Source organism: Podarcis pityusensis (assembly GCF_964106645.2).
Source record: "Podarcis pityusensis genome assembly, chromosome: 16".
NCBI lineage: Eukaryota > Metazoa > Chordata > Lepidosauria > Squamata > Lacertidae > Podarcis > Podarcis pityusensis.
This window is the reverse complement of record NC_138041.1, coordinates 10,707,809-10,734,269: the sequence shown is the minus strand read 5'-3', so window position 1 is coordinate 10,734,269 and position 26,461 is coordinate 10,707,809. Positions and strand designations below refer to the sequence as shown.

The window sequence follows — 26,461 nt, the reverse complement described above, 5'->3', positions numbered from 1 at the left end:
ATACAGTAGCGTGGAGGTAATTAAAGGGGTCTTTCCCCTGCCCTTCGACACTATACATGTAGAGAGAGAGAGATAGGACCCGCTTTTCAAAGTTCTTTTAATGTTGTGTTTTATACCGTAACCCGCCCTGGGACCTTGGGTAATAATAATAATAATAATAATAATAATAATAATAAAAAATGATGCGTAAAAGGAGATGTTATGGCTGCGGTGCTGCGTTGAAAGGGGCCGAGTCTGCAGAGTGTGCGCGCGTGTGAAAAGGGGGCGTGGCTGTCGGCGATCGTTCGTGGGCGTCAAATGTGAGTCGGAGGAGGCGTGGCTCTGGATGTCTGAAAGGGGGCGTGGCTTAGGGGCGCTGCATACAGGCGCGTGTGAAAACATCGAAAGGAATGTGGTTGCGCGCCAGTGTGTGGAAGCGAGTGTGAACTAGCTCGTGGTTGTCCATATGGGGGCGGGGGATGATACCGTATACACACGCATACATTGAGCAGTAGCCCATCATGTTACATCTACTTAAGTGTAGCCACTTTGGAATAAAAGCACACTGCTCATTTAGGCCCATTCATTTCAGTGGCTCTGCTTGTGAGTAGAACTTAGTTGGGATCCGCACTTCCCCATTTATTGCTCGAAGCCCCGGAAAGTTTTATGTAGTGGCTAACAAATATAGATGATAAATGCATAATACAAAAATGAGTGGGGGGAGGAAGGAAATTGGAGAGAGGTGTGACTGTGTGGATGCATGAGGGGCTTGTGCGTGCATAGAGGAGAGCGAGGGGGCAACTGGCTTGCCTACACGCCATACGCTTAAAGCACATGGCTCCCCACCACCAAATAAACTGGGAACTGTCGTTCGCTAAGGGTGCTGGGAATTGTAGTTCTGTGAGGAATAAGCTGCTGTTCCGAGGATTCTGTCTGTGTTTTAAATGCATTGCAGATCTGTGTGTCTATGTGTGTATCAGACAGACAGACAGGGGAGAATGGGGCACATATCCTGTCAGGAAAGAGTGAATGGGAAAGGCTTGTATAGGAGTGTGGATTATGAGGGGGAAACCATGAAAGGGAAATGTGAGGAAGGAGTGTGTTTGTGCTACGATGTACTGTACCAGGCTCTTCCTCACACCTCATTCTTCTCTTTCCCGCCCAAATCCATTCCTATGTCTCCTCCTGCCTCTCACCCGTATTTTCAGTCAGCTCCCTCATATTCACGGTTTCCTCGCAACGTCTCTATCATGTATGTAGTTGTTTCTTTCGTCTCTCTCTTATGGATGCAGTTCTTTCTTTCACTTGCAAGCTCTCTCTCTCTCTCTCTCTCTCTCTCTCTCTCTCACACACACACACACACACACACACACACACACACTCAGTGCCTTCACCACAGGCAGGACGTGTGAACAGACAAGGGTTGGGGTGGAAAACAAGAGAGGGGTGTGTTTGTGTGTGTAAGAATCGCACGGGGTCTCCGTGTGAAGGAAAAGGGAGCAGAATGGGAGGCCAGGGCAGCTCCATTTTAGTGTGCATGGGCACACTTGTGTAAAAACATGAGGGAGACAGTGTTGTGGCTGGCAGGGAGGGAGGGAAAGTGGTGCAACTGATTGACAGAAGCGCAGTGTGTGAAAGGAATGTGTGGTGCGTTAGGACCGAAAGATGTTATGAGAACCCTTTTTTTTTTAGTCAACAAATTTTTAATCCAACAAATATGTATGCGTAAGATAGGTACACGGCGTGTTTTATTCAAGAATTCCTACATAGAAGTGTCTTTTGTAAGGTACAAGGGCAGCCAACATGATGCTGACTGGATGCTGTTGGACTAAAACTCCCACCAGCCCCAGCCAGCACAACCAGTGGGGATGGTAGCTTATTTAGGGGTAAACTACAGTTCCCGGGATTGTCAGGAGGAAATAATGTGTGTTCAGTATATGGAGTGTCACTGTGTCTGTCTCTCAGTGTGTCCTTTCCCCCCCATAACTCTTAAAAAAGACAGACGGCTCTTAATATACACATTCAGAGCTTCTTTCCTCACATGCTGATGAAATCTGACAAAATGTTCTATTCTGTCAGAAGCATCGATCAGTTGTCAACAGGAGCTGCCAAAGCAAGCTGTTGGATCCCTTTTTGGGGATTTGTGGTTTTTTTAAATGGGGTGGTAGTGTCTGAGTGTTTGTGCACCCCCCCCCCTCCTTCAACAGAACTTCAATAATGCATGGTATTCTAATTAAGATTATTGCTCCAATGAATCAGTGGGTAGTTACACACAATAATGAATATTTTATTCATTTAAGTTGTGATTGGAATATGTGTGCCTGTGTGTCTCTCTCTTTCCTCAAGGATATTCCAGGCTCCTTCCTGAACGTTCATATTCCATTCTAAACAAAAGACAAAAGTCTTGTCCTACCGCAGTTTAAAATTCCAAATCACAACTTTTTAAAATGGAGGCAGCCTTAAGAGGTATGTGGTATCGTGGTTAGAGCGCTGGACTCACAACCCCAACTTTGACCAGGGTTTAAATCTGCATCCAGCCCATGATTGTGGGCCATTCACTGTACTTCAGCCTAAATTACCTCACAGGGTTGTTGTGAGGATAACATGGGGAAGGGGGACCCATGTGTCCCACCTTGAGCACCTTGAATGAAAGGTGGGGATATAAATGTTATAATAACCGAGGGCTCCTTCAAGATGCAATTCTTTATTCCATTTATACCCCATCTTTCTTCCAAAGAGCTCAAGGTTGTTCTCTCCATACCCACATCTTTTACCCTTCAATCTTCCCAACAGTCTTGTGAGATAGATTAGGCAGAGAGTTGGTGCCTGGCCTGGGATCACCCAATGAGCTTTGTGGCTGAGTGGGGATTTGAACCCCGGTCTCCCAATCCTATTTTGACCATTCCAGCCACCTGCCTCAGAACCAGGGTGATGCTATCGTCACATTTTAATTAATGGCGATGGAGCTTATTTCAGGGAGGCCATTTTGGTTCTGGTGTGTTACAGTCAAAAAGAATGGGAAATGGTAATGCAAGAGGACTGTCCCCTACAGCAGGCACGTCCAACAGGTAGATCGTGATCTACTGGTAGATCACTGGACATCCATGGTAGATCACTGGTTGATCACTGGCTCCCCCCAAAGAAGCCCAACAACTTTGGCTCCCCTAAAAAAAGCCCTCCCTCCCTCCTAAAAGAAGCTCAATAACTTTGACCTGAACCCCAAAAGAGGGGGTAGATCACTGTCAGTTTTTAACTCTGTGAGTAGATCGCAGTCTCTTGGGAGTTGGCCACCCCTGCCCTACAGTAATGTGCAGCAGCTTCTTCAGTTCACTTGTACCTTCTCACACTTCTTCCCAGTACCAGGTTTCTAGAGAACCTTTGGACAAGACCCCATGGCCTCTCTCCTTCAGTGAGTTGCTCCTTTACAGCAAACCTTGCTCAGACTTCTGCCTTCGCAACTGGAACCTCAGCGTTCCTGAGGACTAGAAACCTGCTTTGAAAAACAAAATACGGTACCCAGACATATCAACACTTAAGCCAGCCTTGCAGCGCTCAATTATATCAAAAAGCTACCTTTACAGCTTGGGACCAGGATACCTGAAAGATTATATACCCAATCAATCACTGTGTGCAGCAGGAGAGGGCCTCTGGCAGATACCATCTTTTGATATAGGAATTGGGCCTGTGTTGTGGGGTAGCTACCCCTTTGGATCTCCCTCCCATTAATTATGGTCTCTCTTGCCATTCCAGCAGCTGCTGAAGACCCTTCAACAAGCCTTTTAAGATAAGACCTTTCCCAGTCTGCATCTGTACAGTACTGGGATTGTTTTGAAGGTGTTTGTGTGTTTGCTGCCCTGGACTCCTTCAGGAGGAAGGACCAGATGGAAACTTAAATAATAACAATAGTATCTCCCTCTTTTAAAGGATTAGAAATGGATTCAGATTTTCTGCATGTGTGGGTTCAGATATTGCAAATGTTTCATCACAATAACAACAGCACTGATATATATATTGGTTTGGGTGGTACACATGTGCATTTAGCTTTATTAACTGATTGATCAGCTGCAAGTGATCCAAAAAAATGCCCTAATGAGTTGACAGGCCAGGGAGGTAGGGTAGGGCACACACAAGAAGATGCGGTTTTCGGCACATAACATACCTTACAAAAACATCGGCTCTAAACCCCATGCAAATCCCTGGAATCTGGGCTTTGTACTCTGGAGGCTTTGTCTACTTGTTGTTGTTGTTCAATTTGTCAGAAACACATTGGGGCTCCCCCCCCCCCACCTTCCCCCAAATCCCTCAGTATTGTTAATTCAATTTTGAGCCGTTCTTTCACGCAGGTTTTAAAGGAACTAATCCCATCTCTTGGATTACACGATGCAAGAACAACATCGAGATCCACCCACCAGCCCCTTCCTCCCTGCCCAGAGCGCCAAAGTGAGGTAAGAACCTTAGGGAAACAGCAGTCGCTGGCTTTAAGACCATGTCACTAACCGAAAAGCGATGGGGTTGGGGGAGAGGAGGCTCGGTTTAGGTTGCCCAGGCAACTGAAATCCTCGACTTTGCAACCTTTATAATCTCACAGGCTCTGTTCATGCAGCCAAGTTCGTGCGGATGCATCCAATGTAAACAATGGTGTCTGATGTGTCATGGGGACTTGTGGGGCAGAAGGCAGGGAGCCCCAAAGCAGGTGGAGCCAGAGCCAAGGACAGGCAGAGCCAGCTAATTCTAGCATTGCTCACATCCTCCTCTTCGCTGAGCAATACAAGGGGCAACACTAAGACTAAGGAGGAGGAGGAAGGCGGCAGGCAGGACCCACCATCTTAGGGACTCCGGTTTTTGTAGGGTTTACTCCTTAGCCCAGAGGTTTTCAACCTTTTTGAGTCCACGGCTCCCTTGACTAACTACATTCTTCCTGCAGCACCCCTGTGGGGCTCAGGAGCCCAGGTATGTCACTCCTTGCCTGCAATGCTGGCAGTCTCTCATCCTTTTTCGAACACCCTTCCCTTGTAGAGTTTCCTCAGTCTCCTCTCCTCTTCCCTCTTATTGGGAGTCCTCCGGGCAGCAGCTGCTGCTGCTGCTGCCGCCCCTGATCTCTGATCTTACCTCACCCCAAAGAGATGTGGTGTTATGTGTTCAGTGGTCTGTGTTTGTCTGAGCTCGAGTCTGGACTAAGGATTCTGAGCTCCTGTGTTCTGATTCAATACATGATGTCCAATCACAGAACATTTCAGGATCTGGGCCTCTTCCATTGGCCCTTGAACTCTGAGTCGTGATTTGCAGCTTGGAAGTTTAGACAGCCAATCACATTGTGAGTGGGAGGGGCCCAAGCTTTCAGAAATGTATATAAGCGGTTGCTTTGCCTGTTTCCCAGTTATGTAGTTCAATAAAGGTTCTTGCTGTTATGATTGTGTCTTGCCTTGTGGGAACCCACCTACACTTCACGTGCCTCACACTGTCCTTTCCCAACAGCAAGGGCTGGAGGACTGGCTGGCTGGCTGGGCTCCCTTGCCTGCTTGCTTACTCCGAGGCTGCCTCACCTTCTGGCAGCCAGCACCCCCTGCCCAGCCCCAGAAGCACTATTCACTTGTGGAGCTTGTAGCCAGGGTCACTGCAACAAAGAGCTGTGCAAGCCTTGGGGAGGCAGAGATCTGAGAGGGCATCAGAAGAGGGAGGGGGAAAGGGACAGAGGCCAGTATTGCCTGTGGCACCCCTGACCATCATTCAAGGCACTCCAGGGTGCCACGGCACACTGGTTGAAAACAACTGCCGTAGCCTTTTCTTCTCCCAAAGATATCTCGCAAGAGTCAGAGTTTTCCTTTTCCTAGATGGGCTACCTTCCCAGCCCCATCTGCCCCCCACTTCCCTCTACCATAATAGGCACTACATTGGCTACACTTGCTGTAAAGAATATCATGCTTCCCATCTGTATTCTTCTCTCAAGTGTTCAAAGCACTTCTCATGCCCAGGAGATGTTGTGCAGCAACACTTTCAGAGCCAAAGGTTCCCCAGCCCTGATAAGCACTGTGCCTGTTGATAACAGCAGTAGTTGTATTGCTTTCAATCTTTCTAGCTTTGTTGCCATTAACATCCATAGCAGCTTCACTTATTTCATGGAAAATCTGCTGGGACTCTCGTAGCACCTTTACTTTTTTATTTTTTACAGCCAATGCTCTGGAACGTTATGCAGATACATAAGCACTGGCACTCACAGCTCTGGGATTACTTCTCCCCACCCCAGAGCAGGAGCAAATGATGTCACCTGCTGGCTGAAGCACTGGCAGTGTTAAATAACTTTTCTTGTTCTGGCAAGTGAGTGAAGTGTTAACGAAGCTTTCAAATTCGTAACAGATTAAAATAGAGGGAAACAAGAGGCTAGACACTTCTTTCCTTTCCTTTGATGAGGTTCCAGCTTCATGCCAGCAGTTTAGATAATAATGCCTATTTGCATTTCAGTGGGATGAAGACCTTTAAAAGATGCCTGCTTCATAAGCTGAACCCATTCGGTCAGAACTAACCAACACTCCTAAGAAGCTATTCATAGGATTGCAGTTGTTCTCATCCTAATAATGACTATATGGGCTCCCAGAATAAGCACCTGCAATTCAAAATTTACCACTATGCCCTCCATCACTGCCTGATTGCTCAAGGTAAAGAAGGCAGCTACATAATATTCTTTCTAACAAATGTCCAGCTACTTGTTTAGAATTAGCTGGCATAGTTATAATCTGTAACAGAATATTTTCATACCATGCTACAGTCAAACTTTCCATACGGTAGTTTTTCTGGTTTTCTGTTATATTGCAATGTCATTAGACCATCATGAAAGTTGTTCTAAATGTTGTTTTTAATGCTGTAACCTGCTCTGGGACCTTAGGGTGAAGGGCAGGTAATAAATTAACAATAACAACAAGTATTTATATACTTGCATCATAAGCATCTGTTATTTTTTAAGCTGCTACAAAACTTTTAATTAGTTTTGCTGTAATTCCTCTAGAAGGTTTTGCCTTGCAGGGTATGGTGTGTTTTGAGGGTACAGAAAACATAGTGTGGGCATCACTGTGGACATGTAGACTTTTCCCCTGTGTAGAAATGCTTTGCTGAGTCTGCTCCCATTGCCTTGAACTGACCTTAATACTTGCCGGCTGAGGGCTTAAAATAGAGACTTGGGGAGAAACAGGACAATAGCATATAGATCATTCACACTACCATAGGCAGCAGAAACAGCCTGTTCCGCGGCGGCCCAGTCCCTTGCCGGCTGTTCCGAGCCACCCTGGCACAGGTCGGGCAGGCTGGAGGTTGCTGAGCAAAGCAAATTCTTATTCTCTCCCATATTCAGCTTTGTTTCTTACCCGAGAGCAAATTGGGTTCACAATGGGGCAATTAAGATTTGGTTGGAAAACGTTGCTGGTGGGTTGGCACCCTCTAGTGGCTCCTTTGGGGACAGCTTAGGACAACTAAGGTTGTGTACACACTGTACCTTTAAAGCACATTCCCGCCCCCCTCAAAGAATTCTGGGCGCTGTAGTTTATTAAGGGTTACTAGGAATTATAACTCTGGGAGGAGAAAATTACAGTGCCAAGAATTCTATGGGGGAAAGTCTCTGTTTCAAATGTGCTTTTAATGCCAGTGTGTACAAAGCCTATATACTGTTACAAAGGTTGCACATCACCCCAGTCGCTGCTAAGCGGTAGCAAATTTCCAGGGGGTTCCAGGCGCTTACCCAGGGTCCTGTTTCCATTAGGAATTCAGGCACATAAGAGACTGTAGCATTTTAAGATACAGTGGTACCTCAGGTTAAGTACTTAATTCGTTCTGGAGGTCCGTACTTAACCTGAAACTGTTCTTAACCTGAAGCACCACTTTAGCCAATGGGGCCTCCTGCTGCTGCTGTGCTGCCGGAGCACGATTTCTGTTCTCATCATGAAGCAAAGTTCTTAACCCGAGGTACTATTTCTGGGTTAGCAGAGTCTGTAACCTGAAGCGTATGTAATCCGAGGTACCACTGTATATGGTTTTACACCTCTGTACACCTGGATCTTGGTAAAGAGAGTTCACAGCATGGGGGGGGGCTTGTTCCCCACAACAGCACAGCATTGGAGCTCATGGCATCCTGCACACCATTTCCATGCCTTTTCCCCAGCCTGCCAATATGGTTCTGCCCCACCTGGCCTCTGCCTGGAGCTCTGGCACCTCCTTCTCCTTCCCAAGAACACTTGCTAAGCAGCCTCTCTGTTTTAAAAGGGGCACATTTTTCCTGTGTGGCACCATGCCGCTGCCCCCCATCACGTTGGGCAACCACCCAAATCTACTGTCTCTGTCCACTCCTCAGAGCAGGAGGGAAGGGTAGCTTTTTGCATTGCCAATGGCCCTTAATAACCCAGTACCTGACTCTCCATTGTTTCTCAATGACTGCATTTAGCTAGCCCAGCAAGGCTCATTTGTGTAAACCCAGGAACTTATCTGTGTGGCCCATTTCAGGAGAACTGCTGCAGCCTGTATTTTCCCTTCAGTATCCCAAATAGTATCTAAATTCTACCATTTTAGTAATTTCCGATATTCACTAACTCTTAGCAGTTATGAGTGCCCTCGCATCCCTAAACTCTGTTACCCCTAAATCTGTAATAATACATTAAGAACTTTGTGGTACCCTAAAGGCTTTGGTTGCCTCCACACCATATATTTAAAGCCCATGGCTTCCCCCAAAGAACCATGGGAACTTTACCTCCCACAGAGCTAAGTTCCTAGCACCCGTAACAAACTACAGCTCCCTCTAACTGAAGGCATGTGCGATAAACTATTTTGGATTTAAGGGTAGTTCAACAACAGCACGCCGATGAAGGCTGATATGGTGCAATTGTTGCCTAGTCTAGGGGTGTCCAACATCGTCCCTGAAGAAATCCAAGCCCAAGGTGATCCATTTGGTCAGCAACCCTGAAGGCGTTGCCATGTCGTCCTCTCAGTTCTAAGCATGGCCAATTTCTTCCATCACCCTGGCTGCTTCCATGAGATTCTCCTCAGCTACTTGGATGGCACAGAGCATTATGGCTCCTGGTTTGAGGACACCAAAGTCTGACTCAGCTGCAAGGAGGAGCTGGAGGTTTCCAATGCCACCTATGATGAGCTACATGAGGGCCTGGAGGACTGGGTGCCTTCCTGGATTCCACCTGGAGGCATTGCAGGTTCGTGAATGGTACACGTATCCCTCATGAGATGATCGAAAAAAGCCCGTTCATGAGGAAAGGCATTGCTGGAGACTGGAGGAACCACTTCTCCTGCCCACTGCAGGCTGAGTTCTTCGACAAGAAGCACCAGCAGGTAACAGGAGACCACTGCCTAAATTTCATTGACGGCTGCATGATCAAGGAGCTTGACAAGTGGCTGGAGGTTCCCAGTGTGTTCCGACAGCCACATCCTGCACAAGCTTTGCCAGAAGAGCAAACCCCCTGTATGGAGGCTTTGAAAGCACCTTTTCCCATGCCTGATAACAGGTAAGTCTGTGGCCCACATAACCAGAAACAGTCTACTTCATCCTTTCCTAGGCTGGTGTGCTCCAGATGTTTTGGACTGCGGATCTCATCAGCCCCAGCCAGCATAACCATTGGTGTCAATAAGAGTTGTGGTCCAGGGCTTCTGGATGGCACTGTGTGGAGCAGGGCTGGGGGAAGCCTACCATTTTTCTCTCATTCACACACACAGGTTTGACATAGCTTTGAAGTCTTCCCTGCCCCTAAGTCCATATACCACATTGGCTACAGCAATTCTAGGGTCCGACCTGGAGAATGGGCAGTGAGAACCTGAGCTCTCTGAATCCCACTTCATGAAAGGCCAGGAGCCAGCACAGTCAGCCCGAGCCACAGTTAAAAAGATAACCGGGTTTTGTTAGCAAAAGCCACAAATCTACAGATAACCTGGAAGTGTTTGCCTAATCCATCTTGCACAATCAGGCTTCCTGCGTTCTGCTTTTCAGCAGTTCTGTGGAATCATGAAAGAAAGAGTACCCGAGCCCCACCCTGGAGTATCAACTCTGCCTTGCACAATAAAGTCAAAGATGGAGGCTGATTTTACCAGCCAGGATGAGGCACAAAAGCAGACACGGCACTGGCTACACCAAGCTAAAAATGAACATTAAAAACTAGTGGCTCTCAGCTGGAAGGCAAATCTTGCCATAGGGAGCCCAACAGGATGCAGAGACACGTTCCCACCCACAGTTTACTCTCCTCAAGAAGATGTTGAAGACCCAAAGGAACCTGATTTTTCCTGATTGAACCAAGAAAGGGACACAAAACTCTTGTCTGGCACGCTCTTTCAGCTGACACTTATTTTCCTGCAGCCAGAAATGAGATGGCGACATTTTTTCAAATTCAGTTGATGGCTTTTCATCAGGGCAGGGAAAGGAAAGAAGAGGAGATGCCTGGGGTTACCAGCATAGCTGTGGGAGTTAAGACCATTAACATCCACCACTCCTTGGGTGCAACATTTCAAGAGTGCAAACACACCACCACCCCAACAATCCATAAGCACAGCTCAACCCTTTTGAATCCCTTGCAGGAAGGAAGATAAGGACTACACAGCCAAGCCTGAAAATCCCTCATTTTGCAGAGGCTGGTTATGTTTTATTGGATTTTTTTCTCTTTTCCTCTCATTTGTGTTTTTTTAATTTCACTTGTGGAAAAAGAAGAAGCTGACGAACAAAACCACCTTCCACCCACTTCCTGGCCCAGCGGGGTCCCTGACGTTCCTTAAATAAAGTGGGGGAAGGGGAAAGACAATGGGATGAATGTAGTAGTGAAGCAATATGGAAAATGCAGCTTCCTGGTGCTAAAAAAAAACAAAAAAACGATACAGCATTCTTGGGAGCCAGAGCCCCAAACCGGGGGTAGTGGGGGCGACAGGGGGGGACGGATGGGCCTTGGTTTGGTCATGATCCAGGGAAGGAAGATGGGTGGGTGGAAAAGAATAGGGTTTGGCTACACGGACCTGCAATATCAACAAGGGAATCAATGGGTGACGTGGGAGGAAGATCAGGGCCAAAGCATGCCAAGATGGCCATAGGTGAGCGGGGTCCTGCTCAGACCACACCTGAAGCAGACTCACAGAGTTTGCCCAGCTGTCCAAAAGATACATTCATCGACTGTGGAATGCAGGAGCTGGGAAGCCCCCCGCGACCCACCTTCCTTCCTCCCAGTAGTTCAGTCTTGAGGAAGGATTAAATTAGATCAATAAACCACCCGCCACTTGGGCGAGGGGAAGCAGCAGCAGCAGCAGCGCTAGTGATGGAGGGAGGCCATATTACACATTTCTCCTCCCGCTAGAGGCCAGCAGGATGTCTGTTCCTAGAGCAGGCTGGGAAAAACGGGGCACAGCAGGGAGAAGACAGCTAGGAAAGCGAGGAGCTGTGAGACAGGGTGCCCTGAGAGGAAAGGTTTTAGGAGTGGCCGGGGCGGAAAGGATGTGGTGGTAGAAAAAATGGCAAGGAAGCAAGGGACATCAAGCCCCCGCCCCTGGCAGGAAAAGAAAGCAGTTGCTACATGCAGGGGAATGAGTGCGGTGGGCCACACAGCATCTTGTCCAAATGGGGCCTGGAGACAAGGGGGGGGGGGAGATGCACAGACACTTCAGCCCTTTGCCAGCTAAACCCTGCCTGCTGACAAACCAGTCAAATGCCAGTAAGAAGGACAGGACACAGGAACTCAGGCTTGCCCTAGCAAAGTCCAAAGACTCATGGGGGCAGGAAGCAAAGGGAGACTGAAGCGAAAGATAACCAACGCTCTGCCCCAGATTAGAAACACAGTTTTGGAGGTGGGGGAAGAGAAGGGAGGGCAGCGTAACGAAACCAGCAAAGAGAACCATTGCCCAGGCCTTGCCTACCTTGGGGGGTGCGGAGGGGGAAGGAGGGCCCCAAGGCAGACGAGCATGTCATCACCCCCCACTTCCCCCTGTTGTAGGGAAGCTTGCAACCTGTACAGAGCCCACCCTCAGCCCAACCCACTGCCTCCCGCAACCCCAATACCCCTCCCACACAAAATCCCCTACAGAGTTAAGTGACAAAACAAAACAAAACCCCAAAACCAAAATAAACAGGCCGAGGATACTCAACAGCACTTGGAGCAGCTGAGCTGGAAGGGGAGGGAGGTCCCGTCCCCCTCCGGCGAGGTATCATCCGGGAAAGCCACCTTCGGAGAAGAAAAAGAAGCAGGAGGTGGGGCTGGACCAGAAGGGGAAGGGCAGGCCCCCTCTCCCCACAGCCTGCCCCCCCGGCTGCCCCCCCACGCTATCCTCATGTCCCTCCTCCTCAGCAGCAGCCGCCGCCTCCTTGTTTGACCGGAGTGCTGTCAATTTTCAGGTTGGGTCTGTCGCCGCCAGCCGTGGCACCCGGGCCCATGCGTTTCTTGATCTCAGCCGCCATAGTCATGAACGACTGCTCCACATTGGTGGCATTCTTGGCGCTGGTCTCCAGGAAGGGGATCCCAAGCGAGTCTGCGAATTCCTGCCCAAAGGAAAGAGAGAGGGAAGGTTAGGAAGGAGCAAAGAGTCCCAGGTTTTATTACATAGGTCAGAGGCTCCTTGCAGGACCTCAACTGCAAGGCCAGGAGCTGAACCATCTCCCATAATCAATCTACGTGTACACTGAGATTGTTGCCTGAGGCCTTTCTTCACATTCTCCTTCAATTTGTTGCTTTAATTTGCTGTTTTTATACTATTATTATTATTATTATTAATAATAATAATAATATTACAATGTACTTTGCTTCTTACTATTATTGTTAGCTGCCCTTGGACATTTCTTTGTTACAATTATATCCCCCTTTTCCTCCAGGGAGATTCAGGTAGTGTACATGCTTCTCTTCCTCCTCGTGTTAGCCTCACAACAACCCTTTGGGGCAGGTTAGGCTGAGCATGTTTTGCTGAGCAGGGATTTGAACCCTGCTCTCCCAGGTCCTAATCCAACACTCTAACCACCATACCACCACTGCCTTTAGGTTGAAGGTGTGGGAAATAAATAATGTAAATCAGCAGTAGCCAACACGGTGCCATCGATATATCGCTATACTACAACTCCCACCATCCTTAGCCTTGCTCACTAGAGCTGATGTGCTACAGTCTGGAGAGCACAATGTTGGCTATCCCTGATGCAAGCAAATAAAAGCAGATGTTCCAGAGAAGGGCCAGGAGGTTCCCAAGGCATTCTGACATTCAAAGATATGATCTAGACACCTGTCTGTACCATACAGTTTGAAAAGCTAAAATAAACAGAACACTGCCTCTATTCGGAGCATCTGAAAGGCAAAAGTAAAGAATAATTAATTTGCTGATCCAGGACAGCTGTTTACAATGGGGCGTTTGAACTGAATTGCTTTGCCTTCCTTCGCTGAAGTGTTACATGCAAGAGCCAAGCCTATAAAGAATTATGTGTTTTTAAAAACATTTCCCCCCACTAAACGGCTGCTAGGTGTTTTGTTTTTTGTTAAAGACTATTTGTGCCTAAGCTGTCTGCAGGGTTATGCTGAAGTCCTTTCAACAACACTGTACTCTGTCACATGCAGACCAGGCCCTATGATGTGGTGGGGAACTTCAGGCCTGGAGTCAAATGTGCCTCTCCAGGCCATCTACCTGGACCACTGAATTCTCCCTAGGCTACACTCCTCCCACATCTTCCCGGAGTGCTTTTGCCCGGCTGGAATTGTGTCAAACTCTGATCACACATGTTTGGATTGAGGATAAAGGAGGGAGAGTGTATGAACTTGTGCAGAATAGAACTTGCCAAATGAAAATTTACATTTGTTGCTCCAGCCATTTTTGCCTCTGATCCCACCCACCATTGGTATATGGCCTCCAGAAGGTTGACAGGGAGCGAACGTTGCCCCACTTCCTGCCTTGAGGATGAGAGGGAAAAGGTTGCTGATTTGCAGGGTTTGCTTGCGCCTGCCTGAAGAACCTAAGAAAAGCCTGAAGAGCATAGGAAGAGCCTGGCTGCTAGATCACGTCTGTGGTTCATTTAGTGCAGTGTCCTTTTTTAACTAGGGACGCGGGTGGCGCTGTGGGTAAAACCTCAGTGCCTAGGACTTGCCGATCGTATGGTCGGCGGTTCAAATCCCCACGGCGGGGTGAGCTCCCGTCTTTCGGTCCCAGCTCCTGCCCACCTAGCAGTTTGAGAGCACCCCTAAGTGCAAGTAAATAAATAGGTACCGCTTTATAGCGGGAAGGTAAACGGCGTTTCTGTGTGCTGTGCTGGTGCTGGCTCGCCAGAGCAGCTTTGTCACGCTGGCCACGTGACCCGGAAGTGTCTCCGGACAGCGCTGGGCCCCGGCCTCTTAAGTGAGATGGGCGCACAACCCTAGAGTCGGACACGACTGGCCCTTTACCTTTACCTTTACCTTTTTTAACAGTGGCCAACCAGATGCCTGTGAGAAGCCCTAAAGGACAAGAGCAACTCCTCCAACTTGCTATTCTTCCCAGCCACTGGCATCTGCCTTGCCTTCAGCGGCTCACCTTGGCAGTCGTGTAGTCCACCACTTTTTTTGTGGTCAAGTCGCACTTGTTGCCCACAAGAAGCTTGTTGACATTTTCACTGGCGTAGCGCTCAATTTCCTGAAGCCACTGCTTCACGTTGTTGTAGGATTCCTGAAAGGTGGGAGCCCACAAGAGGGAAGAGGATGAGAGGCAGCAGAGCTCAGACTTCCAAGCCTGGCCATCAACCTGATTATCCCTTGGCACTGGAAAGGACTGCAGGCAGACTAGACAGCTTCATCAATGGAAAGAATCTCACGAAATACTTAATACAAAACTCAGACCCCCCAAGAACTTCAGCCTTAAGGAGAACTTAGGAAATTCTGAGCTCTCCGAAATTATGGCCCTAGGGTTGTAGGCAACTTTAATCCTGTTCAGAGAACAAACTTAGGTCCATTCATTTCAATGGGTCTACTCCAAGTAGGACATCATTGGATCCAACCCATGCATCAATCCACAAAATACATCAATAAGAGAGGTAAAAATGTGCCAGAATGGAGCTTTGCTCACTCACTCCAGTTAACTGTCCTGCTTTCATCCTTTTGGGTGTTTTGACATTACAATTTGAACTGCACCTGTTAATCGGGGATAGAGAGATAATTGCTTCTCATGGTCTCTAGTTAGACAGAGCTGCCTTTTGATTCAAGACACCGCTACCAACATAACATCTGGAAATGGGAGCATTTGGTCCACCCTTCTGAACAGATGTCAGCCATAGACCATCTTCTGTAGAAATGAGGTGGGTGATTGCCTTTTACACTCATGGTCCCTCTTTCCCACTGTTCCTCCTCACCCCCAGAGCTGGATACCCTAAACGGACACACACAGATTTTTTCATCTTCCCCCAACCCATCTCCCACCCCTGCTCCAACCACCACAATGCAGCCATTACTCTACCTGATCTGTTACGTCATACACCACAATTATTCCATGTGCCCCTCGGTAGTAACTGGAGGTGATGGTTCGAAACCGTTCCTGCCCGGCCGTGTCCCACTGGAGAGGGAAGAGATGATAACAGTTGTGGCTCAGCACCATTAGATTACAACCCATGGATGAAACTGGATCTTGCAAAACCTTTAGACAGAGCTATAGGAATGTGATTCATCTTCTCCACAGAGGAATCAATGAACAATCCAGAATTCTGGGATTAGTTCCCACATCCAAAAACTCATTTAAAGACACTTTTGAAACCAAGAGATTTACAGACTCACAATTTGCAGCTTGATAGTTTTGCCATCCAACTCGATGGTGCGGATTTTGAAGTCCACCCCAATGGTGCTAATGTAGCTTTCTGTGTAGGTGTCATCCTAGGAAAGAGAGTGTTTCATCAACAATAAGAAGAAGTTGCAGACAGAAGTCATTGTTCCTGTTCTCAATTCTCTTTTGTTGGGTGAGGGAAAGGTGTATCAAAATGCAGCCAACAATTCTAACATTCGAGATTTCCAAACACACATGAAACAGAAGCAGCGTACATTTTCGGTAACGGCATTTATATCCAACCAACCTCAGGCAGCACATCCATGCTGGATGGGGGGTTATTGGGAGTTGTTGTAATCCAAAACACCTGAAGGGCACAGGGTTGGGGAAGGCTGGCATATGCCTGGAATGCCAACTGGCAAGGAACAACTGTAGTGTGAGACCACTGTATAAACCACGCATTACACAACAGAAGGGAAGGAATCCACCAAAACCAACTTTCCCCTTGTTTTCCTGCGCAGTCTAGACCAATGATTCCTCGCCCCAGGACTGTTCCAAGTTCAGAGGTTCTTCAAGGTCCCATTAGGGTTTCTCAATGGGAATAAGTTCAGCAGCAAGAACATCACAGTTAATAAAGGTTTTCTTGTGGCTTTCGACAATCAGTGTCTGAGTCTGAAGGCTGGGGAGGACTGCAGGCAGCTAGTACTGAAACTGCCACCCAACTCCAGTGCAATGGCTATTCATCCTGGCTTTCCCCAGTTTGATTCTCCTCCTTCACCTCTTGTTTTGTTTCTACCTTCTGACTGTAAGCCTGCAGGCAAGGCAGTATGTCTAATACAGCACCCAGAAATGGGAGATCTCTTACTGGTAGTAGTACCATTGTGATTGCCTTTAAATGTTTTTAGATAATTTTTCAAATGTTTTAAATAGGTTATTTTATTTTAAATTGCATTGTTTAAACTGTTTGATGTTTGCCACCCTGTGCTTCTTTGGCAGGAAGGGTGGGATAGAAATTTAATAAATAATACTCAGAATTTTTAGGCTCATGACAACTACTCGGTTGTGGGGGGAGTCTGTTTCTTAATCTGTGCTCAGCTCATGTGAGCAATGCATTTAGCAAAACTCTCTACACTGCAAACTAGGGTTCCTTGGCAGACATGTTGGAATGGAAGAGGGATTTCCTAAAGACCAGAAAAATTTAAAAACTGTATTGCTACAGCTGCTCATCCTGAGGGGCAAACAGAGAAAACAAAGCTTCCTCACAATGAATGTTGTATTTTTGTGTGTGTTAAGGGGGGGTGAGATAAGAGATTCCAAGGGGATTAGTCACAGGTCTTGTGCCTCTTCAGTTGGCTCAAATCTACTGAAAAGCTTTAAGAAAACTCATCACCAAGAGGCAGCTCCAATCAGTTGCTTTCTCTTAGGCTCACTAACAATAGGCTAGGACAAGGGTTGGGGAAACCCCTTCACCCTGAGGACTGCATTCCCTTCTGGTAAAGCTTTTGAGGGCGACATGCCAGTGATGGGTGGGGAGAAAGGCAAAAGTGAGCAGAGTAGCCTTCATCCAGAAAAGAAAGAGGGATGTGCAGAGTCAGGGGTGGCCCATCCCATTTCACTACCTGAGGTGAAACAGGAAGGTGTCCTCAACTCCTACTACTGCCCCTGCTGAAGTCTCACTTACCGGGGTTCAAACTCAGATATATAAGCTAGGAACTAAGTGGCTCCTTAAGTCAGGGGTACAGTCCCCAAAATGGAATGTCTAGTTGCCATTTTGAGGCCAGAGGGCTTGAAAGTCATATTATTCAATACAAATTGTGTAGATAAAATATCATGGATAGAATATCATGGATAGAATATCATGGATAGAATTCTACATGATGTGTGTGAAAACAGGCAAGATCCAAGGATCCCCAGGCGTGCATCTTCAGATGGTGGAGATGTCAGGCGCCATCCTGGTGCCTGGGCATCTTCACTTGGTCGCAAGTGTCCAGTAGCCAGGTGCAAAATGCACTGCTGGTGAAGCTACGGCTTCCAGTGAGATCCTGCAGGGCTCTTGTGAGATCTTGTTGGAAGCTGTGGTAGTCAGCACAACTCTTCTCCCATGGTGGGGCACCAGCACTGGAGAAACAAGGAGAAGAGGCAGCGGCTTCTGGCAAGATCTTGTGGACCTCTCAAAATGCAGCATTTGAAATTCACCACATGCCAGGTGCATTTTGAGAGGTCCACAAGATCTTGCCAGAAGCCGCTGCCTCTTCTCCTTGTTTCTTGCAGCTTCTCCACCAGCACTAGGCTAGGCACTCATCCTGCACCCATAGTGCCACCACATGGATTCCGCCCCTTGAGGCAGCTGCCTCAAGGAGGATGTGGTCTGGAGGAGGGGGGGTGGCCTGGGAAGCATGCCATAGACCAGACAAGGAGCCCTGGAGGGTTGCATTTGCTCCCCAGGCTAGGAAGAAAAGTTGCCACTTAGGGCAAGAGTAAATACTTACAGCAAACCGCAATAAGAGACATGACTTCCCCACACCGGAGTCACCAATCAGAAGCAGTTTGAACAGGTAGTCACTGGAAAATAGAAAGAGGAGAACAAACAAGTTTTGTATGGATAGAAAAAGTATCGCTCATCATCATCATCTGGGCTAATTTGTTTCCTCTCCAGACACTGTACCTGACTCGGCAGTGAGGACATTCTTATACTAAGCTTGAGTATTCTGAATATTACAGTAATATAGCACAGGATCTGGCTGCCCCAGAAATCCAAGTTCTCTTGTGAAATTGCTCAAGGGAGGTACAAAAACATCTTGATTGTTATCTACTGAAGAAATCAGGAGCCAGAGCAGGCCAAAGCAGAAACCATTAGGTCCCAAGTGGTACTGCCCCCCCCTGCCCCCAATTATCAGCCTCCTCACTGTTCTAGCTCATGTCCCAGCTCACCCAACAGGAAACTGAAATCTGTCTTATACCAAGTCACACCACTGGTCCACATGGCTCAGTAGCATCTACACTGCCTGGAGACAGGTCTCCAAACTTTCAGGCAAGGGAATGTTCCCAGCACTATCTAGAGATGTCAGGGATTAGACCAGGGACTTTCTGCATAAGAAGCAGATGCTCTAGCACTGAGATATGGCTAAACCCCAAATTATCTGGGGCCGGCAGGTATTCTGTAAAGGAGCACCTCTACACAAAGTGAAACATGTATTTGAAATGCAGCAAATTGCATTAAATACCCCACCACATTTGTTTCTTTGACAAGGTTATCATTTAGATGAGTTTGCTGTGTATGCACAAGCCTTGAGCAATGTTTGAATGTTCTGTTTGATTGTTCAGGTCTGACTTCACTATCCAAATAAATCATCTTTGTAGGAACTGTCACAATGCACTACTCATCGAAAGCAGATACTTCCTTGGAAAGTCATAGGGTAGGGCTCTGTGTATACGCCATGATTATGTACTCTGCTGGGTTTTAGAAATGTTGCTTGGCCTTGGCACTCACCAGAGACCCAGCTCTGCCCTTATCCCAAGGTGTGGGATAAGGTCTCTGCTACAATTTTCCAGTGAGCATTGGAGGACCAGGGAAGGAGGGGAGGACTTGTAATGCTAGCTTCAGAAGTGCTTAGAACAGGGCAGGGAGCCTGTGTACTCCAACCCCCATCAGCCCCATCCAACATAGACAGTGGTCAGGGATGATGGGAGTTGTAGGCCACAACATCTGGTTTGCCAAGGATGGGTTGTGGTGGAGGCACTAAAAAAGCAATAAGAAATTTCACTACTTTCTGAGAGACTGAACTTCAAGGTGAGCATCTCCTTCCCTTTTCCAGATTCGACAAGAGGGACAGAGCCCCTTGCCCAATTAAAAGATGCAGCCGCCAGTGACAAATGCAGCAGTGGACTTCAGGCACTATGTCTACTAAGTCCTATGAATCAGTATGGTTAACTGGCACTAGGGACAGTAAGGCCCAGTAGAAACATAATTCTCTCAATCTCTTACTCATGGTTAAGCAACAGGGAGTGAGTCAGTGATTCATGCACTCTCCTCCCCACACACCCTAGTGAAAATTTATCCCTGCCTTGCTTCACTTTTGTCAGAGCTAACCTACAGCGACATCAACTCTAACCATGGTTAGCTTTAACCAGTGTTTGCAAACTGTTTCAAACACAGGCTCAATTTTAAATCATGGCTAACTCCTGCCACCTGGAGCAGCCTCCTCTAACCTGGTGCCCTCCAGAAATGTTGAACTACAATGTTCTGGCTGGGGCTGATGGGAGTTGTGGTCCAAAATGTCTGGAGGGCACCAGGTTAGAAGATGCTGGCCTAGAGGTTTTACAACACAACTTCCACCACCTTATCTTCATCCTTTTCTAAAACAATACTGTTAAGCCTCCATAACAATTAAGAATGGCCATCTTTGGGAGCTTAATGGAAGGTGCTCACGCTAGCGTTTAAAGCAACGGGCCCCAAATATATGAAAGATTGCTTCCTTCCATACAGACCTTCTCAGGTATGAAGATCAGCAGAGAGGGTATTAAGAGTAGATCCTCTGCCCTCAGAAGCTCAAGATAGGGATGACCCGGGAGCCCCTAAGCGGCGGAACTCCCTCCACAGAGAGACATATCTAGCACCATCACTATACACCTTTCATTTGTAGGCTGAAGATGCCTGGCCTTTTTGCACTTGAGATATAGATATTTTAGGACCCACATCTGTTGTGCTTGTAAATTGTTTTAAACTGGTTTTAATGTATTTTACATTGTTGTGACCTGCCCTAGGACCTTGTGATGAAGAGTGTGTAATATATCTAAGCACCATCATGCTCCCAGCTGAGTCGCTGGGCCTTAGAATCAGAGAATTGTAGAGTGGGAACGAGACATCTAGCATCCATGACAGATGGCCATGCAACCTCTGCTTAAAAACCTCCAATGAAGGAGAGTCCACAGAGGGAGACAGTTCCACTGTCTTACTCAGGCCCTTTGTCTTACATCGTTCCTGTTCCGAAAAGCCCCAGAATCACTTCCCATTATCCCCCAACTCATCTGAAGTTGCAGCTCAGGGGACTACCACAGAAACCTTCTGGAATCTGTTTCACAACACCACCCCTTTGCCACACCACCAGCACTGCTGCCAAGGATCCCCCTACCCCAAAAGCACAACAGGGCACTTGACTATCAGGATGTTCTCTCCCATGTACCAAACTGTAAGTATAGCCAACAGTCAGAAGGAAGGAAGTTTCTTAATTGGAGTGTTTGACTAGTGTGCGGGAGAGGTGACAGGAAGCAGGCGAGTCACGAGATGGTGTGCTGGCACTTTTCCTGATTAAGCACAGAGGGAAGGGACTATCCCTAATCTTGGGGGGTGGGGGAGGCAATGCTATTCACAAAGCAAATGCATGCCAATAAAATCTAAAGTCCCAAGCCTCAGTCATGGACTCAGGTGACCTTAGGAATGCCACCAATTCCCAGCTGTTCCTCACTCATTGCAGGTTTGAGAAAGGAAGGGCAAGATATATACAAGCCCTGGGCCCAAAGGGACAAACAACTGCGAAACAGACTTCAAAAGGTTTTAGCCTGAGCTAGAGGTAGCCCCAATTCTGTTGAACCTAAATTCAGATTAAAGGCATCTGACCCAGATCACATGCTTCTGATCTATTTGCCAGATTGCACCACAACCTAGAACGCATCTGTTTTTTCCCAGCCAACTCACAGCTACCAGGGCAGGGGAGTCAGCAGCTGCTAAAGAGGCAGTCAACAAACTTGAACTGTGAAGACCAAGGTGTCCTAAAAAGTTAAGGGCAGCCAGACAGCAAATCCATTCTGCCAGGAAAGGATGGCACATGATCTTCAGGTCATTTCTTTGAACACTTCCCGTGAAAGAAGACCCTTGAACTTAAAAGAGACCTCAAGATTGTTTTTCAGAGTAGTTATGACAACCCAACGATCTTGTTGACACTTTATATACACTTATCACCCCCTGCAAGACCAAAGATGATTTCTCCTTTCTCCTTATTTTAAAACTACACCCCTTTGCTTCAGAACACCAGACCTCTATAGGACGTAACCAACATCCTTTCAAGGCTAGAAACCTCTACCTATTTAAGAAATAGGTCTGTACAAAGCCAAAACCACCACTATAGTTCTTAAGGTGCCATCCACAATAAATGTTTACAGACCTAAGGGTCGAGCAACCCAAGATTTTTGCCAGTGCAGCATCATGTTCCACCTTCACCCCTAAAAACAGGAGGTTCCTGTTGTAATGCAGGTTTACCAGCAGAACTGATGCTTTCTGGATTTGTGCAGCCAAGCACTTAATGTGATGATTAGCATGTAGCAAAGTGCTACACAGACATCTTATCAGTAATGTATACATCAGTCCTGTAAGGTAGATCAATATTATGATTCCCCACATTGCAGCTGGAAGGCTGAGAGTGTCTTAGCTTGCCCCTAATGAGTTAACAGAAGAGGCAAGATTTGAATTGGGAACTTCTTGTTTCCACAGCTCAGTTTCTTAGCCACTATGCTATGTTAGCTCTCCACCAGAGTAAACTATATAGCCTGGGCTCAGCACTCAGAAAAGATACTGCTGCCCTAGGCGCCAATGAAACAAAGTCTGGCCACTGAGTCTGCAGCCACTACCAGTTGTAACTTTGCTAACACATCACCTCAATGGTAACGGCATTTATGACCAGCTAAGTAAGAGATGATAGAGAAGAAACTCTTGTTTTTTAAACCAAAGGTACCAAAGCTGACCCGACAAGCTACAGTAGCCTCTGCAGAGGCTATGGCAACCACAGTCAACCCTGGATAATGAGGGTGAATGTTTCTGGAGATGGCTCAGAGTAGCCATTCCCAAAAGGTGCAGCAGATCATCCTGATGGGTAGCTGTTAATCCTTTGTAAACGAAGTCCACAGAAGAAACTGGCCCAAAGAAGGCTGTTCTAGCCTGCTTGCCCACACTGGAAAACCAAGAGCTTAGAATAAAACATATGTGGGGAACCTGTGGCACTCCAGATGTTGCTGAGCTACAATTCTTTTCAACCCTAACCATTGGTTGGGGCTGATAGGCTACAGGCTCCCCATCCCTGGAATGAATGTAAAACCAATGATCTCCTGGTTGATTTCATGGAAGCATTATTTATTCTCTACAGAACATGAGGCAAGTAATTTTTTACAAGTCAGAACTAGCCAGTGATGCAGCAGAAAGGACCAAAGGTCCCAGAACTTATAGTGGCCTCGGGCCCACTATGGCCGGGCCCGAAGATTTCATGAGCCCATTTTGAGATTCATTAGTCTCCCGTGCTACATACAATGGCCAGAACTCTGTATCTCCAAGAAAGTGTGCCTTTGAGCACCTGCATAGTGCTTTCCCTTCACACTCTGTGACTAAAAGCCCAACTACTTGACATCTGGGAATTAAACAACAGCATATTCTACTCAGAGTCTTAAAGGGATGTCGCTCAATAGTTAAGTACATGCTTTGCATGCAAAAGATCCTAGGCTGCATGGGAAAGACTTCAGTCTGAAGAGCCGCTGCCAGTCAGCATGGACAAAATTGAGCTGGGTGGACAAATGATCTGAGCTAGCTTATAAGGGAGCTTCTTATGTTCTATGTAAGTTCTTGTGTCCATCCTTGGTCCAATGCTGGTCATATACAGTAATGCCAATGGGTCTGCTCTGCGTAGGACTAGCTAAAACAGACAGATGGGTTTGAAATGTGATTGTGCTAGCCCATAAAAGAATAGCTTTCAAGCCAGTGCCTCTGCACACACAAAGTAGTGTGTTAAGGGGCTCTCCCATTCTCAGCAGATGGGAATACAGATGCACTCAGATACCTGTGTTACTTGGTACACAGTTTGAAATTACTGTTTTTACAAACTACCTCAGTTTAACAAAACTTGTTTCAAGTTCTTAACAGTTTGAAAGAAGCAGGAGTTTGAGTTAATGCCCAAATCCCTGCTTGCTTGCTTGCTTGCTCATGAACTTTACTTGTAAAAGCCCCCCGCTCTTTTCTACCACGGCTGTAGATTAGGCTGTAGGACACAGCAGGAAAAGTTACCAGAAACAACTTTGGGATAACCTCGCAAGGCCTCAATGAATGTGGTCAGATGAACAGTGTCAACTACAGAAGTTAGGCCACACCACCTAAATAGCTTCTACAGAAGACAAACTCCAGCAAACACAAAGCATCTTGCAGCACCTTAAAGACCTTAATTGTTCACTGTGGCATAAGACTTCCTAGGTCAGAAACCACATAATGTGGCAAGTGGTCACTTAAGTGGGCAGGTATATAATATAGGAGGATCTAACAGCAGATTTGTAAACAACTACTCACCTGATTGGGTGGATACTTTCCTGTACAAAGTAAAAAACACATGACAATATAGTGGGAGCACATGATGGAGTTGGAAGATGTTTATATGGACTCGAAGACTATTCCACTGAACAGAAAGTGAGATAGACACAGGAATTTACATCCTGATTCTATGCTTCTTTACTTGGAAGCAAGTGTCACTGAGTAAAACAGTCAACTTTCAAGTAAGGGTGAATAGGATTACAGATTTTTTTTTCTTTGCAGGGATGTATGAGAACAGACTCTTCTTAGTTAATGAGGACAAACACAGAAGCTTAACTTTATATGGGGTAGGGATCCTACAGCCCTCCAGATGTTATTAGACTCCAACTCCCAGCAGCCTGCATCGTCAATGGCCAGGGGTGATGGGAGTTGTAGTCCAGCAAAATCTGGAGGGCCAGATTCCCCATCCCTGCTTTATACACAGGTACACCTATATATAACATTTATGTATGCCTCACTTAATCAGTGAATTGACCTTTCATCTTCCTCTTCCACCATCTGTTTGTCTATCGTACATCTTAAGGAAACACTATCTGCTTTCAAACACCCTGTGAAGACTTAGTCCTTAAAAACAGGCTAAATCTCTCTTTTCTTAACTGCACACATTGTTTTAGATATTTCACGAAATAAGTGAACTAAATGCATTATAAGCGAAACAGTGTGGTATGCAGGTGTGTAAAAACGAAATGGAAAGGGGGAAAATCATGAACACCGGGGGGGTGGGAATAATAGCACAAGAGGCTAGTAGTTGCAAGGGGAGGGCGGAGGCAGGGGAGTGGTTGCGGGAAAACACAGCAGAAAGTTAGGGAAAGACAGACAAGGCAAGTGGGCAATTTGGGGGCAGGAGGAAGAATGGCACAAGACCAATGTGGGGTGAAGACTAGCAAGAGACACATAGTGGGAAGTTGGGGACAGACATAAAAAGCTACCAAGGACAGGAGGCACCATAGCGCAACGGGGCTAAACAGTTCATGGGAGAGGAAGGGGCTGGCACAAGAGTCGAGTTTCAGCCGTTCCCTCCAACCAGTTATATGTATACTACTCCCCACACCTATAAGGAATGGGCTACGGTGTATGTGTATGTGCATGCGTATTTGTGTGTGTATATATATATATATTATATGTATATATATTCAGCCTCTTCTCCCCCACTCTACACCGACTGTCACCGGCGCCCTTAGGAGAACCGGGGGAGGGAGTCTATCTAGGCCTCATATGGGGGGGAAGGAAGAAGACAGCCCGGAACTTCAGCCCCTCCCCTTCCCCAAAGTAGAAGCCAGTCCGCCCCCTCCCTCCGGCCAGGCCCAGCAGAGAAACACTCACTACTCGGGGTTCATGGCGGCTCCTCCGCGGTGGTGGGTCGGCGGCTGACTAGCTGCTTCCCTCCCTCCTTCCTTCCTTCCTGGCTAAGCTGGTCCGGTCTCTCCCTCACGCAAGATGGCGGCCGCTCCCTCCTCCCCTCTTTCCCTCAGGTGCGACTTCTCACCGCGCAGGCGCCAGCGCGTAGAGCACGCCGGGAGATGTAGTCTTTTCCTCCCCCTCCCGCTCTCCAGAGGAGTTTTCGAGGCGCTTTTGCTCCCGCAGCCCCACCCATCGCCTTCCTGGCCACGCGAGGCATTGTGGGAAAGGGAGTTCTAGGCCGTTCACATCCTACGTCAGCCTCCCTCTCGCGCACGCCCCGCCTCGGGTCGGCTTTCACACCGCGTGACCTGGACTCGCTCCTTGCCTGCGCAAAGGTTTCTGGGAGATGTAGTTCGCGCTGCAACGCTCAACTGAGCAAAAGTGCAGCAGACTCTCTTTCTGGGAGTGCAGAGTTGAAATTATTTGACCTTACAAACGCAGTACTAAGAATGTCTACTCATACATTTCTGGAACTGGAAAATATAACAAATATAGGCATGCAGTTCTCAAAATTAAAAAATGGGGGTGTTGGTAGACAAACAATCTCTGCTCCAGTACATGTAAAATAATTCAGACATTGGGCTGCACTGGCCTTTTGATTTTTTGCAATAATTGCTGTTGTCTAGTTACATGCTGTATACTGACTCTGCTGCATCTGCAGTCTACTCTCCTTGTTATAACAGCTTATTTTCATCCACTAGAACCCTTTCAGTTGGGAGGGATCATCTGTGACTCATCTAGCTTGTGCATTGGGGTAGAACTGATTTAATTATCCTTAAATATCACTGATAGATGGGTGTCAAGAGAGAGCGCTCTGCTTTGGATCTCTGCAGAGCTGTTATCTGGAAGTGCCCTTGGCAATTTGTCCCGCTGCCTGTCACCAAGTGATTTTGTCACGTTTAATATGTTTTTATTTTTGTGGTATGAAGGACTCCAGTCGTGTAGGCTTGTTTATAACCTTGCAAATAATACCCTTTCCTTGATGTAGGGCAGTGGATCACTTCCAAATTGCAGAGCCCAACTGATTTC

General features: G+C 47.2%; 1 protein-coding gene and 1 long non-coding RNA gene across 4 annotated transcripts; one reads left to right on the top strand and one right to left on the bottom strand.

Annotated features, from left to right (window-relative positions):
- Window positions 1–358: 358 nt before the first annotated feature.
- LOC308465161 lies at window positions 359–10,931 on the top strand. Of its 3 annotated transcripts, XR_013980300.1 has the most exons (4): window positions 359–582; window positions 2,326–2,445; window positions 3,337–3,388; window positions 4,323–10,931. It is a non-coding gene; the product is annotated as an uncharacterized lncRNA (long non-coding RNA). The 3 variants fall into 3 exon arrangements; XR_013980299.1 differs by lacking the exon at window positions 3,337–3,388; XR_013980301.1 differs by lacking the exons at window positions 359–582; window positions 3,337–3,388 and adding an exon at window positions 1,238–1,425.
- RAB1B (RAB1B, member RAS oncogene family) lies at window positions 10,564–25,511 on the bottom strand. Its single transcript, XM_080984877.1, has 6 exons — window positions 25,355–25,511; window positions 18,180–18,252; window positions 15,705–15,800; window positions 15,391–15,486; window positions 14,476–14,607; window positions 10,564–12,472 (listed from the first exon to the last, which is right to left on the bottom strand). The coding sequence occupies exons 1-6, from the start codon at window positions 25,366–25,368 to the stop codon at window positions 12,278–12,280; spliced, it is 606 nt and encodes a 201-aa protein (XP_080841003.1). The 5' UTR covers window positions 25,369–25,511; the 3' UTR covers window positions 10,564–12,277.
- Between the last annotated feature and the right edge of the window lie 950 nt (window positions 25,512–26,461).

Bases quoted from the DNA above. Each gene is read 5' to 3' on its own strand.
- RAB1B (XM_080984877.1), bottom strand. The intron at 15,801-18,179 runs GTAAGTATTTAC...TCTCTTTCCTAG, and splicing joins GTCTCTTATTGCGGTTTGCT to GATGACACCTACACAGAAAG. The intron at 12,473-14,475 runs GTGAGCCGCTGA...TCCTTTGGGCAG, and splicing joins TGGACTACACGACTGCCAAG to GAATTCGCAGACTCGCTTGG.